Source organism: Alexandromys fortis, unplaced genomic scaffold, assembly GCF_014885135.2.
Source record: "Alexandromys fortis isolate MF-2015 unplaced genomic scaffold, M_Fortis_MF-2015_v1.1 scaffold_20, whole genome shotgun sequence".
Taxonomy (NCBI): domain Eukaryota; kingdom Metazoa; phylum Chordata; class Mammalia; order Rodentia; family Cricetidae; genus Alexandromys; species Alexandromys fortis.
Window position 1 is genome coordinate 2,115,155 of NW_026067903.1, and position 16,934 is coordinate 2,132,088.

A 16,934-nucleotide genomic window follows, 5' to 3' on the forward strand; every position below is an offset into this window, starting at 1 on the left:
CCCCCCCTCCTCTCCCCCTCCCTCTCCTATCCAAAGAGCAGTCATGGTTCCCTGCCCTGTGGAAAGTCCAAGGTCCTCCCCCCTCCCTCCATGTCTAGGAAGGTGAATATCCAAACTGGCTAGGCTCCCACCAAGCCAGAACATGAAGTAGGATCAAAACCCCTTGCCATAGCAATTGTGGTTTCTTTTCAAGAAATAATCTTCCAACATCAATGAGTCCATCAGCCTTTGGGAAGAAATGGGGGGACAGGGGGAAATGCGAAGCTTGGCTGTGAGGAAGCACAGGAACTCTGCCTAAAGGGTTGGGAAGCTGAGCAAACTTTTGAAGCCATTTGAGAATGCCTCCTCTTGGCAGGTCATTACATTCTATTTAGCATTTCTTCTCCTTCGCCGTGATTTATAAATTCTTAAGCAAATGCAGAGGGAGGAAAAAGCTAATGCTCCTGATCCTTCATCAGAATGGCAGCCGACAGACCGACTTCCCCTGTGGTGGTGTGAACAAGGTGGTCTCTCCCCAAAAGAAGTCCTGCATAAAGAAAGAAGGGGATCACAGAGACTGTGCCTGTAATTTCAGAAACCAGGACCCAGTGCGATGCTTTCTGTTGAGATCAGCCATGTGCCAGCTTGCAACACAGGTAACTGGCAACAGCCAGAGTAACCTGCACCGTGTTTTAAGTAACTGCCAAATAGCCCATGTCATGTCTGGTGACCAACTATGAGTGGCAAATAAAGGACAAGCTTCAAAGTGAAGCCCACATAAGAGAAGGCAAGGGCTGCTGATGGACTGTAGAGTTACTTGTCATTATCCCTTTGTTTCCCCTTTATTCAAGTGGATCCCCCATTTTTAATAGCTGTGATCCCATTTGGAATTCTGTCTCACAAGTCTATCCAAATACATATCGTGGGTGATTCCTCTTCTTTTGAGGTCTATTTCTACAGGGCAGGTATCATATGCTTATAGTCACTCAGTCTTGAAGTTTAGTGGGTCCTCCTCTGTTTCCCAGACAATCTGAGTCAGGAGAGGCCATGTCATACACAGATGTTCCCACAATAATGGTGGGAATGAGGGACAGAGGATGGTTTCAGGAAAAAAAAAAAAAAAGATGTAACTGAAAAGTAAGAACCAGATCTGCAGTTACAGAAACATGGTCATTTAAAACAACAATAAAATGATACCCGTTATGAAACACGTGGTAGCAGGCACTGGTCCAGGTACCTATAGGAAATCACTGGCCAGTTCCACACATGGATAGACTGGAGCACAGAGAGGCTGATCACCTGTTCAGCACCACACTGCTAAGCACGGAATGATGATTCCTTTGTGAGACCTTTGTCAGAGGTTGCCTGACTCTGGTGCCCACGGCTGTCCTAATCCTCAGCACGCAGATCTTTATTCTACTGGCAACACCTAACTGGAGCTTTGAGTTGCGTTGCTTGGAAGACTGCAGGGCAGCTCAGTGCCTTGCTCGAGCATGGACTGTCCCTGGGCCGTCCAAATGGAAAAGCCATTCTTCTCTTGATGCCAGTGCTTCCAGCGAATATTGCTACAGGCACGGCCTGCTTTCTAAGTAGCTGGGTTTCTATATCGTCTCAGAGTAGGAGATGTGGCTCAGGTGGCTTTAGATCCCCGCCTGTCTCATAGTAATGATTCGGTTGGTCGTTGGTCATGCCGCACAGATGGACTGAGATGGCTCGCTACCCTGTACCACCCAGTGTTTCAGGTCACAATGCTGAATCGCCATGAGTCAAGGATTTAAGAGGAACTCGCTTCTGTGCAACTTTGCTTTTCTTTCATGCAACTAATCTAATGTAACCCCAAGAAGCCTTTATTTCACTTAGAAATGCCCAAAGCCGTCTCCTTTCGCAATTACAGAGAACACGTAGAAAAAGCATGTCGCTGCAAACACCTAGAAACTTACCGCCTATCCTTCCCTCCTCCTACCCCCCTCATGTGGCTTTGAGAAGTTACACACCGCCTTTTCTGTTTCCTCTCTCCAAGAAAAGTGCCAAAGTCATCAGTGTCGCAGCCACCAACACACTGCTCACAATCTGATGGATGGTCATTTTTAACCATGTTTTAACTTTCATTCTGTGGCAATTTAGAAAGCATTTTTATGTTTCCTGTGGGGTTTCACGAGCCCATGCCTGTCTAACGCACGGTCTCCTCGGGCACGGCCCCTCGTTTCCTTTCTTTGTCATGCACAGGGGCAGCAGCAACGTGACTGGAAACACGAGCTCTCCAAGGACAAGGCTGAACTCAGGGCAGCCAGCATGCGCTCAGGAGGATGGCTTGGCCGTGGTTGGAAAGTCTTTGAAATATATTTAATGACACAACATGTTAAAGCTAGAGTATCGAGTGAAAAGTAGAACTGGGGTTGGAGATCTGGCTCAGCAGGTAAGATCAATCACTGGCTGCTCTTCCGGAAGACCCAGGTGCTATTCCGAGCACCCAAAATGTGTCTCACACTCAACCGCAACTCCAGACCCAGGGTATATGATGCCTTCATTTGGTTTCTATAGTTATCAGGCACACAGGTGGTACACAGATAGATACGTGAGAAAGATACCCTTACATGAAAAAAATACATAATGCATACAACACACACACACACACGTAAAACACACAAACATGGCTGGAGAGATGACTCAGAGGTTAAGAGCTCTGGCTGCTCTTCCAGAGGTCCTGAGTTCAATTCCGAATAACCACATGGTAGCTCACAGCCATCTATAATGAGATCTGGTGCTCTATTCTGGCCTGCAGGCATACGTGCAGGCAGAACACTGTATATATAATAAAATAAATGAAGCTTTAAAAACCCTAAAATATTTTTTAAAAACACACATAACATGAAAGCATGCACAAAATACTTAACACACACGTAAAATACATACACACACACACACAAACACACACACCGCACACAAGTCTACAAAACTTACTCTGCAAAACCTCCTGGTTGCCTATTAGAACTGCTCCTGGCTCCTAGTGGCAGAGGACGGTGTCATTTGTCACTGCTTTCCTGTTCCTTTTCACTGAATATCTATGAATATGTATTACTTTTGTAAAGCAAAACAGCTTGGAGAATTAAAAGATTTGATTAACATTTTTCTCCTATGTCCTATTGTGTGGATTAGGCAGTCACCTTGGAAACTATAATTGAGAGAGCTTTAGATATTGAAATATGGGCATTAAAGTCGAATGTTTCATGATGAAAACAACACCGTAATAAAGCAATCGAGCAAACACATTCACTCAGGGTATCCAGCTACCTGTGGACTGGGAAGTGTTAGAAACTGTAACTGCTGGAGACTTGTCACTGTTAGAGACTGCAACACGACAGAGTACAGCCCCCAGTAGCCATATGGGCAGTCACAAAGAGAGCAGAAAAGCAAAGCAGCCTTCCCCCTGTACTGCCTCCTAGGTATAGATGGGGTGAAGGCAAGACTTGGAGGTGTCTCCTGCATGCGTGAGGCCCTGGTTCACCCCAGCATGGCTCCGAATGAGTAAGACATGGATTAAGATATATCAGAAGTTTTGCGAATCCAACTTAAGTCCATATTTAAAATCCTCCTTCATATTCTTTTACCTTATCACCCCCTTTAAATAAGCTATGTTTTCCCTTATGTCTCGAGTATTTTCCTAGGTCACAAATGGGCCACTTGCATATACAGGCTCTCCCTAGTACTCGCAATACTGGAACAAGTCTTCCAATTGTTCTCTTGCTTTTCTTTTCATTTTTCCTTTTCATTTTGAGATATGAGCTCTCCAAGTGACCCAGGCTGACCTTGACCTCTCACCCCAGCCCCATGAGATTTACAGGTATGTCTTCAGATTGTCCTCAGTAGGAAGCTGAGACCTCTCATAACACCAGTGGGAGCCACTGTGATCTGTCTAGAGGTAAATGAAACTCCAAACTTCGGAAGTCACAATTTCTTCTTAAACACTTCTAGAGAGCAAAGCAAGTCAAGGAGCAGTTAACTTCCTAAGGACGATGGAATGTTTTAGGCACAGCAGCATTTGAATACTGAGTCTTCTGTCAGTTTCTGTTACTTCTTAAAAGTTTGGGAAATGTGGACTGTGACATTTTCTACTTACTTTTCTATAGCCCTTGTATGAATCCTATATACTTGGGTGCTGGGGAACCTCGGCTGGACCAGGTTGGGCATGGTCTTGGGTACCAAAAAGGTATGCACTGGCTTGCTCTCTCTCTCCTCTCTCTCTCTCTCTCTCTCTCTCTCTCTCTCTCTCTCTCTCTCTCTCCCTCTCTCTCTCCCCCTCTCCCACCCCTCTCCTCTTGTCTTGATTCAGTTTCCGTTACCCATTTGTGCAGAGGACTGTGATCTGTGAGTCCCCCCCTAAATAAAGAATCCCTTATTATACTCACCTCTGAATTAATGTGGGATTACTTTATTCACGTTCTCCCACATTTGCCGACCAATGTGGGTACTGCCCGCACCTACCCGGACTGGCTCATGGCTTCCCACTGCTGTCTCCCTCCCGTCTGCAACGCTGCTGCAACCTCTCCAACCACCAGGGGTTTTTTCCCACCGCAATCCCTGCGGTGTCATGTCCACAGGCTGTGCACAGGCCCTGTTCGTGGCTCATGACTCATGGCAAACTTTGGGTTTCTTGATATTCTGGACACCAAAAACCTCTGTCTCTCTGTGTGTACGTTCTCCCACACTTGGGTTTATCCAAATCCACACATATTTATCCATATACATAAAGCCATACATACACACCCAAATATGAATAGGTTGCAGATATGTGTGTGTGTGTATATACACACTCACATGCATACAAATTAACCCAACTTTATACTTAACCCTTTCTAAGATATTTACAAATACTTTTCCTTTAGATAAACTTTCCTAGTCTTTTTGTAAAGTGAGACACTGTATCAATATTTTTTATTGTCCCTCTATAGGTTACACTAACATACACGGCAATAAACACGATTCTTTGTATGTTATTCTTTTTAAGATGCTCAGTTTAAATACCTATGTGTTTAGGAAGTTTTAATGCCAAGACAACCTGAGGCATTGACGGAGTGTTTCAACATTTGCAGCCTCGGTTGAGAATTAATGGAAAAAGAAATTCAAAGGGAGGGAGAAAGAAAGGAAGGGAAGGAAGGGAAAAGAGAGGAGCTGTCAGGTAAGGAAAGAGAGACTGTCACATGCTCACTGATTTAAGTCACAATCACTCCTGGATGCAGGGATGCAGAAGAGTAATATGGCCTCTATGTGTCTGCCCTTCTCTTATCCCAGTGAGTCGCCCTCTGTCATGAGCAACATAATGCTGGGATCAATGCAGGCTGACGCATTCCACCCGCCTCTCTCTGAAGCCAGTTTGGTCTGTTTGTCACATGGGTGAAGTGGGAGACCAGTCATCTTCCCATTTAACCAGGAAGACGCAGCCATTCTAGCCAATGACTTATAAAGACACTTCCTAAATACATCATAGAACTATAGTTAAATTGTACATAACTCAATTTTCTATATAAAAACTAAATTATATAATTTACAGAAACAGATGGAAGTAGTAAACCCATTAGGTTCTATGCACAGGTGTAATGTTTCTCAAAATTCATTCCCCCAAAGCCTTCTGAAGCATTCAAGATTAGAACTCGAGTCCCAGACACGGTTTTATCACCTTCTGTCAAGCCATCCCAAATGCAGGTGGACAGACAACGAGTTCACAGAACCCAGCTGGCTTAGCAGAGAGCTGCAGGAGAGAGAAACGGAAACTCAAAAGCCACAGCTGCTTGGCCAGAGTGTTCCGCTGTGTTTTCAGAATTTCTCTAGTATTTGCCACCACGCATGCCCCAAAGGGAAATTAATGCTGAAGAAGGAACCAGAGCTCCGGCTTATGTCAACCAGTTCAGTAACTCTGAATTTCTTTCTGCAGTTTCTAGAGATTGAACAGGATTTGGAACACTCTAGACAAGACCTCTAGCACTAAGCTATCTCCCAGCCCTCCTTTTCCTTGTTATCTAAAGCAGGGTATTGCTATGGTGCCCAGACTGGTGGTGTAAAGAGGCCTTGAACACTGAGATCCACCTGCCTCTCCTCTGAGAAGCTGGGATGACAGAGGGTAACACTGCTCTTGTCTATGGCTACCCTTGACTACAAATTTTCCTCTCTATCCCCTTTCTCCTGCCAACTGGTTTAAAGGAGTCATTGCTTAGTGAACCTGTGCATTATAATACGGAAGACACAAACTATTTCTCTGCCATCCCTGACTTTGAACATGGAAGACAGCATCTTCCCAAGGTCTTTCAGGAATTGCCCTCCACATTTGTCCACCACTGAAGTGTCTCCACAGATTTCATTCTTCCCAACAGTTAACAAGAATTCAAGCTTTCTATCCAGGTCTGTTAGTGAGCCTCCCATTCCCACTGGGGCCCACCAAAAGCAAACTGTGGGGGTGGCTTTGCTCTTTACTATGGCCCCCAACACTACTGGTGTTTTCTCACGATTTCCCTCACCTGCAGGCTCAGGTTCAGCTATCGATCAGCTATCTGAGTTTGCCTCTGGCTTTCTAAGTTCCTTTACAAGTCAAGTTTGGTAACTTTCGTGATAATACAAACCAAAGAATGACTAGTTGAGTATCATCATCAGTTGAGTGATACTAATAAGATGGCATCTGGAGATGATGGCATCACTGTAACCCTGCAAAGCCAGCCCAGCTCACACACACTGACTACACCTGTCAGGTCACCTCTCCACCCATTCCTATCTTCACAACACTCTTTGCCTGTGTCTGAGTCTCTCAGCCTCCCCTCTTCTCTCAGTCTCTGTCTCTTTGTCTCTGTCTGCCCACTCCCTCCCCCACTCCCCCCACACATACACACCTTTGCATTTTAATGGTAATTGGCAATGGCGCTATTTTCTCTACTGTATTCTTTCACACGTGAATTGAACCTTCAAACTCAGCACGGTATTGACAGATTTGTGGGGAAAATGACCACGGAGAGCACACCAGATAGGGCATGATTTTAGACAACTTTACCGAAGCAGAACACCGCCCTTCCGTTGCACAGGTGGCTTTAATTCACGTGTGATCTGCCACTGATTGACCTCAGCTCACTGAGAAGGTCCAACAAACAGAGCCATCACAGCTGTCAGAAACTGCAACCCATTCCTCACTGCCTTCCTGATTCCTTTCACCCAAGGCACTGAAGAGGCATCTGATTTGTTAAATGGAAAAGCCAGTGCAAAATCAACACTCTTAAGAAATTTTAACCTTTCCCTTGACCGCTTCCAAAATGAGCTAGTGTACCCCAAACAGAAACAGACGCCGCATGGACAATCTGAATACAGCGCCCCCAGGAAGCAGGGGAGCTGGTACACTTGTTTCCGTATCAAGCCAGCAAACACCCCTCACCCGCATCCCGTCCGCTTCGCACGCAGTTGAGAATGGTACTCAGCATCGGCACGAGTGTCACAATACAACGCAGAAAAGACTTCTGCCGGGTGGGTCTGCAGGAATTGTCAGACCCCTCAGCTCTTTGGCCAGTTGCCTTATGATAAACACACAGTAGCCACATAAGTGAATTAGGAAAGAAGGGCAAGCATCTGAAGTTTATAAATATTCAAACTTTTACTAGAAACAGCTTGCATGTGAAATTTAAATGGCACACAGTCCGGGGAAAAAAAAAAAAAAAAAAGGTTCCCTTCCAAAGTTCTACAAAAAAGAATTGTATGTCCAGATGACACACGCGAACCAGATACATCTAAGCATCGTCTGGAAAACGTAATCCCATGCCATGGCTTAATATCACGGGCAACATGCATAACAGAACTCACAATTATTCTTCTGATAACCAAGCCAAAGAAGGCAAGGAAGTAAATGGAGCGATATCAAAGGGAAACAGAAGAAGACAAAGGAAAGTAGCACAGAAATGCACCGGTGCCCTTGCAGTGACTTGCAAGACAAGCTAGACCCCTCCCTGGAGCTTCTATTTCTGGCGAGTCTGGTCACTAGCCGCCCTCATGGGTAAACAGATACCTCAGGCTCCCGCCACTCCTCCAGTTCTCCCTCTGTGTATAAAGCCGGCTGAGGAGAAGGTTGAGGCGGCACCGCTACTGTACCTACAACAGACCAGAAGAGCTAACCCCTCCTTCCTAGAGAGCCTGCCCGGTGGTCATCCCCCTGCCTCAGTGCTGTGTTTCCTTCTTGCTACAACTGCGGAAGGCATCGCTGGGTCCCCAGCAAATTTTAGGTGCTGTGTATTTCTCTGTTCATCACGAACACCAAACCCCTCCTTGATGGAAACTTCCAGAAGGCAAGTTCCAGCCGAAGGAAGCCACTCAGATGGGCTTGATTTCAATCAACAACCCTGGCAAATGAACCTCTTTGATATGCAAAATGTCTGTGCTAGTGAATAATAAAGAATCATATTTCCCCACAAAACCCTTTTCTTGCAGGAGGTTAGGGGAATCTGGGTCTGTGAGTGTTGATGCATACGCTCAAAGGAGAAATGGAGGGACAATATGGGAACCAAATGATCAGAACTGGATCCCGTAAAACGTCGGGGAAAGTTAATATGCCATGGTCTTCATAATGTCAGGCTATTATCATCCTCACAAGGAAGTATCTGGAAGCTTTATGGCTGGGGAATATTAAGAGCACGTCCTCTCAATAAATTTAAACGTGCTGAACATCTTAGCAATTTAAGTTTTAAATGGGAATTTTAAAATATCAAATAGAATGATGTGCTCAGAGGAGGCGCTTGGCTTTTACAGACTTCAAACCATATTACAGTCCAGGGTTAGCCCCCTGTAACTTCCACACTTCCAATCTGCACCGAATACACTCTGCCCCGAGGATCTGCTGCTTTCTAACAGTGTAAGCTTTCTATAGGCATGCGTAATTAAAAAAAGAAAACTCAGATGACGCAGGTGGTGATAAACGCGAATAAGTACATTTGGTACCACAGTTGTGGCCCATTTGAACTCAGGCTCCAATAGCAAGAACAACAGCTAGCTATTTTTAGATAATGAATCACTTGCTCACAGAAGTCAGTGGATGAGTATGTGTCTGCCCCCGGGCATGTAGGTGGAGAAGAAACGGAAGCAGTCATCTGACATTTGTGTTCCAGTCTTAATTATCCTCCTTATTAAAAAAATAAAGCAGTAGATGTGAATGCCAAGGAGACGGTCAAGCTAAGCTTGGCTTGCTGTGGACGATTGCATTTGCACCCTGCCCTTACTCCACACTCTACAATGGGCCCACCCCCTACCTGTTCCCTAGGGAACTAATTCCTCACCAGCACAGACAGCTGTGGGTTCTGGAGAAGTCCAAGGACTTCCTCATGAGGGGAAATCACAAGTAAAATGATTCATCAAGAAATAACAACTCTCCGTGTACATCAACTGATTTTATGCTGATTACCATCACCAGCACAGAAGGGGAGAAGAGGGAACGGGAGGGATGGTGCTCTGAACGCCGGACTGGCTCAACTTAGTGATGCAGCTGAATGTGCCGCCCGACGACGAGAAACAGTAACCCGGCTAGCAGAGAAAAGAGGATGCCGGCCGGGGCCAGGAAAAACGACCAGCCGTACAGAACCGAGGGCGTGAATTCCCAGCAGTCCTTCATTTTCATGGCTTTGTAACTTTCCATGTCAGCCACCGCCTGGACCCAGATGACATACAGCATCACCACCAGGGAGAACAGGACACCTGAGGAAGAGAGAAGACCATTCAACTTCCTGGAGGGACCACCCCCGCAAACTGCCCTAAAGTAATCACTTGTCTAAGGGTGAACGCCTCCACTCTGAGCTGAATCAGGCATCACCTGTCCACTCCTTATGAGCTGAAGCAGCAGCTCTCAATGGGTCCCAACCCCTTTGGGGGGCATCAGACGACCCTTTCACAGGGGTTGCCTAAGACCATTGGAAAGCACAGGCATTTACATTATGATTCATTGCAGTAGCAAAATTACAGTTATGAAGTAGCAATATATGGCTGCGGGTCAGCACAGCATGAGGACCTGTATAAAAGCGCCACAGTGTCAGGAAGGTTGAGAACCACTGAGCTAAAGAGACACACTGCTGACCTTCATATTTTAAAGTATTCTGTGGACCACTGTATTAGCATAAGAGGCAACAGCCACGGTTGGTATGCATTTATTAAGTGCTTACTGTTTGCCAGGTACTATGCGGAGTGTGTGGACATTTGTATTTGACATTTAGACACTTTATAAAGTATATAAAGCTTGGAAGCAAGCACTGTAACCCGTTATTACTTCTTTCAATGCATGCAGTGGGTCAGTGGGAACAGTACCATCAGCCCCAGGGCAGTAAGTGTACGGACACAACTAATGGTGTTCAGCCCAGGCTTTTCAACTTCTTGCTACACCATGGAAACCCAGCTAACTCTATAGAGCTGCAACCAACATGGCCACAGAAACAAAAGCTATATGCGCACCACGCAAAGACAGTCATGGCCGCTTGAATGTGCAAGATGCGCAAGGACAAATGTATGTGCAATTTTTTCAGTCTTTATGTTTATTTTATGCACATTGGTATTCTGACTGCATGTATAGCTTGAGAAGGCCAGAAGAGGGTGTTCGATCCCCTAGGACTGGAGTTACAAGTAAGTATGAGCTACCATGTGGGTTGTGAAAATCAGGAGAATAACCAGTGCTCTTAACCAGAGAGACATCTCTCCAGCATCCCCCCCTCTGTTCCATTCATTACATACATTGAAACATTACATATATATATATATGATTACATTATATATCCACTAAAGACATTCTCTCTCTCTCTCTCTCTCTCTCTCTCTCTCACACACACACACACACACACACACACACACACACACAGGCGTACACACACACACACACACACATGATGGACTCATTGTCTTGAAAGAACAAGGAAAGAACGTTGATGACAAAATAGTCTGAGAAAGAGCCAGGCGGTGGTGGCCCATGCCTTTAATATCAGATGGAGCTGTTATTATAACTACCAGGCAAAAGCACATCAATGGCTTCTGATGACATCAATAGCTTTTGATGACATCGCTGGTTTCTGATGCGCTAGCCAGTAACTTGCTTCACACAAACTGTACACCCTGAAGGATTTGGACCAATCCTAGAACTTGGGGGCATTAGCCGTTGTCGAAAAGGTCAAATCAAGCATGACAGTTACAGTTATGGTCATTGACTTAGTGGATGGAATGAACAATTAGCATTGCCTGAAGTCACTGAAACAGAAAGTGCTTAGTTTGGCCTTGAACAAGGAAAAACATCACAGTGGAAGCACTTGGCTGAGGACACTGTTTATTTGAGAAGGGCGATGAAGCACAGAGAGAGGAAAAGGCCAGGGTCCCGATGTCTCTTCAACAGCATGTCACTACGACCTAGCTTTCTTCCACGAGGCCCTGTCTCCCAAAGGTCTACCACTGACAGGAGAGCAGTAGGCCGGTGGCTGACCCTTAAATCACTTTATTTGGAGAAAACTCCAGATAGAAATGATAATAAGTATAAGATGTTCGTATTTTGACTGCTACATATCTGAAAGCTAACTGCATTTCTACTACTAAGGGCAGAAGTAACAGCACACTGATAGAAGAGAGAAGCTTTTAAGAGCCCAGCTATACAACACACTTAGCACATTCATTGCTAGCTTACAACGCTGAGGGTGATGCTGCACCACCACTAGGCCACCATGGACAGGAAGAATCTTCAGGATTAGACACAAAAGAAAGGTTTGTAACTATGTCTAAATGCACTGGTATCCAAGCTTAGACCTTCTCATAATGACCATTCCAGTCACCGATCAATGAGAAATCAATGTTTCCTCTAGTAAGAGGGGATCATCACACTACGATCTATATTGTAAGAGCATACACTGGCCCACAGGCGGGGCAACTATCGGTGAGTAGTGACTGTAGCAGAGACGTAGTTGGTGAGCAAACTCCTGACAAGGCTTTACCTGAGACGCTGACAACAGTATGGCTCTTATGCAGTGACTCTGCCTTCAAATACATTTCTACAGCAAATGTGTGCACAGTATTCTCTGTTAGTATAAGGGTTTGGGCATTTGCATAATATCCTTTGCCTACTGAAAACAGTACAAATCTCCATGTTATTTGTTGATATGATTTTGATCTTCCATCTATCATGTTTTCAGATATTCTTATTAAAAATGAAATTGATTTTGTGAAAAAATCCAGTCACCCTATATATATATATATACATATATATATATATATCTTTCAAAAGCCATTACTAGATTGTGAATGTTAAAAAGTGCATTGTGGGAAGTAATATAGATGATTATTAACAAGAAATATACTTAAACAACGCTGTTATTTGGAGAGAAAATGCATCATGAAAACATTAAAAAATTACTCATTTATTTCATTCTTTAATCTGTTCATTAATTGATGATACAGACCACTTAATTTATATGAAATCAGTTTACGCTTCTATCTTACCTACGGAGCAAAATATTCCATACTCTGTACCCACTGAATTAGAAATGGTAAGTGGGGATGGGAGATGAGGGCGAACCATGGGTGAAGGTATTCACACCATAGCACGAAGAGTTAACTGCTAATGAAGTAAGAGTTAGTCCCATGACCCTACAAGGTCTGTGCTCAAGAAGGGAGTCAGCTATATATAACTAACCTAATCAAACAAACAGATCATCGATTCTAATGGGAGCTATATGAAAAGAATAGAAAGCAAGGATGGTCTCTGCCATGTTGGAGTGAAATTGAAAGCAGAGTGAATTCACAGTCGTCAACAGGAAGATGACAGGAGTGAGAAGTGCAGGTGAGACAATGACTGTTCCCACAGGCTCAGGCCTTCCGCAGAATGCCCACTGTAGAGGAGCAGAGGGTAAACGCTGCTAAGGAAGCCTGCCTAACGCCATGCTGTTCGAAATGCTCAAAGTTAACATCATCAGGACTAGCTACGCCAAGGTGATGGGGGAGGGGCCACTGAATGGACTTGGTGCTGCATCAAAATGCAGAGCCTGTTCCATCCATGAAAGGGCAACAGATGCAACACCATTCCATAAACCCACAGGCCTGTGCTCTTCAAAAAATGCCGAGGCTCTGAAAGTCAAAGAGCTAGCTCTGGTTTGATGGAGACTCGTGGGACATGAGTAACTAGATTCGTGGTCCAGGGTCAGATCCCTTGTTCTGAAAGAAATGAATGGGACAGCTACAAAAAAGATAATGGGGGGGGAGAGAACTCGCAATTGCTGTGTAACATTGAGGATGCCAACCAAAGAAATATGAAACGCCTTGAAGGGGAAAATGGGGCAAACCTGTGGCCATGTTGCTGGGAGAAAGGTGGAAGGAGAGAGAGGAAGCAACGTGTGGATCCATCAGAGAAGATGTCCACCCCTTTGGTAGGGCACTGTGGCTCTGTAGGAGCAATCACTCAGTGACCCGGTAGACGCTGAGTGGAATGTCTCCACGGGACAACACTACTTACATGAACCCTCTATCTGTTTACAGTCTAGGGTTTATTTATGGAATGTGAACGCCAACAGGCTCGAGTAACAGAGGAGCCACATTTCAAACTCACTTACCACGCTGGCTTTAGTGGAATAGAAACCAGAGCTGATATCTAGGTAGTCATTTGTTTTTTAAATAAAATGATTATTAAATTAAATGTGGTTATATATTGCAAAGGCCCAAATTTGTTTACAATTAATTTTTATGATACCTGTTTTCTACGTTTCAAAATCAATTAATAGCTCCCAATAGGAAAAAAAATCAAAGAATGGTCTCAAAGGCCATTAGTATTTATAGTCCTGCTGAACAATGGGTACGGAATTGAGCGACCTGAAAGATACACTGAATCAATCATAGATAGCATGAACAAGTGTCATTTAAACCTACACTTTTTTTTAAAGATTTATTTATTTATTATGTATACAACATTCTGCCTCGATGTATGCCCGCACGCCAGAGGAGGGCGCCAGATCTCAGTACAGATGGTTGTGAGCCACCATGTGGTTGCTGGGAATTGAACTCAGGACCTCTAGAAGAGCAGCCAGTGCTCCTAACCTCTGAGCCATCTCTCCAGCCCAAACCTACACTTTTTAAATGGATCCTCTCACAAGGTTATTGGTGTATCGCTGTGGCTTCATGTAGACTTTAGAAGGCGAGTGGAACCCATCTAGAAGGATCTCATAGTCCCCTCATGTCAGCATGTTAAGTTTAACATTAACATCCTAAATATTATCATCTTAAGATGCCACAATATTGATAAGCCTGTTGTCATATGATGTAATGCGTGATGTCTCAGGTACCTGGAAGATGTCAGTGTCTGAGGCATCTATGCATTTCCAAAGCAGGGACTCGTGCAAGCTGACCCATCTCACAGTTAGTTCCACTGCCAAGTCCAACGCATCTATTTTATACTCTGCATGTTAGAAAAAATGGCGAGGGGAAATCTGCCAATTATCCATTTGCTAAACAGTAATACTTCTCATTATATTCTAATGCACTTTCAAAGTAATTTCATGAATATTGCATTCATTAAAACTAAGACGTCTTTCTGGGCAAACAAACTAAATGTCCTTTAAAATATGTTAGATTGTGTTTTGTAATGATTGGTTGTTTCTTCTTTATACTAATAGACTACTGTTTTCTTTTAGAATTAAATGATGCTTTTTTTATGCATCCTCTATCAGACGTTTAAAACAACTAGTGCGTTTTGTCCAGCACTCCTGAGTTTCCTCCATTCGTTTTCTTAGACTTCTCCACTGCTGTTTCTGCTGTCTGTTGACTCCGTCCTAATGGCTCTTGCAGTTACAATCAATATACCATTCTGTCTAACTGATGTTCGACATGCACACCCCACCCTACCACTTTCCAAATACCTTAGCTGCCTCTTCCCTTTCCTTCTCTGGAGTCAGGACTTTATCTGGTTAGCTGATCCTACATACTACATACAGGGTTTCCCCAACACTTACAATAATTTTTAGCATTAAGCTAATTCATGTCCTCAAAACAATGAATGCCATTGAGAAACAGGAATTAAAGGGGATTAACTCAGCTGCTGGTTTCTTGGTAGCTGCAGCCTTTTTTCCCTGCAGGCTTCTTCTGCTTCTTGGCATCCACAGGCTTCTTTTTCTTCTGACTTTCTGCAGGCTTCTTGTCTGCAGTCCCCTTCTCTGATTTGGCTGCCAGTGCTGCTGTTGCCGCCGCTGCCTCCAGTTTCTTCACCCGGAGTTTGTGATTCCTGGCCTGGTGGAGAATGGTGTTCCTGCGCAGTCTTTGCATAAGGGTTTAGCTTCAAGATGATTCTCAGGTTCTTCAGTGGATTCTTCTTCAAGACTCTATGCTGAATCTTCTTGCGTGGTACTTGGAGGGCTCTTTGGATCTCTGGCCTTTTCAAGATTCTGCTAAGGTCTGTGTGCATCATCTTGTGCAGGGGAAGGTTATGGTTACTCTTATGCCAAGTGCCATACAACTCCTCTAACTTCCGGAAAGCACGTTCCGTCCAAATGCAGATAATCTACGGACAATAACGGTCTCACCTGAAAAGCCGAGTTTCAATCAACCCTAAGGGGGATTTTAATTCACAATCTCTGAGTTTCAGGATACGTTTGAAAGGCACGAGTCTGGATTCTGGCCACCCTGGCTCTCATCACCATCACTGGCTGGAAAGCTTTCCCCCGCCGAGTAACCCTGAGCATGCGTCTCACTTCTCCCTCTGTTACTTTACTGGTAAAGTGGCGATCACATGAGATCACAGATAAGACAGAGGTCACTGGGAATGAGATGAGGCCCAGAACCCAGCACTGTTCTGGGAACATGCTGTTCTTAAGAAGCGTTAGCTATCATCACCATTAACATCATCACAGTCATCATCGTCGTCTTCATCACCGACAGCATCATCATCAGGTTTGTCATGAGTTTCCGCTAATGGCTAGCAGATGTTGTATCTCGTGTTCTAGTATCAGGAAGTATCATGTGACCCTGCTGTTTCAGAACAGATCTGGAAGCCAAAGAATCCACTCCTGGTTCCTTCCAGCTCTGAGGCACTATTTACCTCTAGTGTCTTTTCAGAACTGTCCAGCAGATGGCACCAGTCTCCCCAAAGCCTCCCCCTGGATTTTGGAAAACATAAACCACTGCAGACTAGGACTCAACCGTCTGAAGGATGTTTTCCTGCTCACATTTCCAGCTTGTTGAACCTCCCCCCCTCCCCCAACAGCCCTCTCAGTAAAGGAAGGGAAATTCGCTGCAGTGCAGGCTCCTAGCACAGGCCGATATGGGTGTCCCAGCAGGTCTACACAAAAATGTGCTTCTCCCTACCTCACCCCATCTTCCAGGAGAACTTCACAAGAGGAAAAAGTGCAAGAAGTTCAAAAGTTAGTGAGGAAACAAACACGATATTCCCCAACCATTAACTGATGTTGTTTCTCAGCAAAGGGACTGTGGAGGGGAAACGTGGAACGATACAGGGTATCTGCGGAGAAATGAGATCTCTGACCGTCCAGAGTAGGCAGATGCGAGGGATACCCCCGGCCTGGAAAGAAGGCATGTGGAAACAAGCCTGATCCTAGACACGACACATTAGTTAAAGACCAGCAAAAGCCTTGCTATTTCACACATCTGCAGCCCCCTGAGATACGTGATTCACTATAGAACGCATAGTATGCGGCTTGAAACAAGTGGGGGTGCCTGAGCTGTAGTTCTCAGAACAGTGCCGCTTTTCAGGGGGTTCTGAAGCTATGGGAGGCATTATTTCCACATGAAGTTCAAGGTTTTCCATAAAGGATCCTCCCAACTTAATATTGCACAGGCCTCTTAAGGGCTAGATGTGCCGGGGCAGAAACGAAGCCATGACCTCAGCTGTCCCCAGTGTGGACACAGATGAGCTCTGTGTTAGGCAAAGGTGCAGCCTCCTGAAGTACCACCTGTATTTCACCTCTTCTCACGGAAGAATC

At 44.8% G+C, this 16,934-nt stretch overlaps 1 protein-coding gene across 1 annotated transcript in view; it reads right to left on the reverse strand.

The window, feature by feature from the left end:
* Positions 1-7,679: 7,679 nt before the first annotated feature.
* Positions 7,680-16,934, reverse strand: part of Tmem182 (transmembrane protein 182) — a 37,868-nt gene continuing 28,613 nt past the window's right edge. Inside the window, exon 5 of the mRNA XM_050134705.1 lies at positions 7,680-9,687. Coding sequence (XP_049990662.1) covers positions 9,467-9,687 — 221 coding nt within the window. The 3' untranslated portion in view covers positions 7,680-9,466. The remainder of the gene's footprint in view (positions 9,688-16,934) is intronic.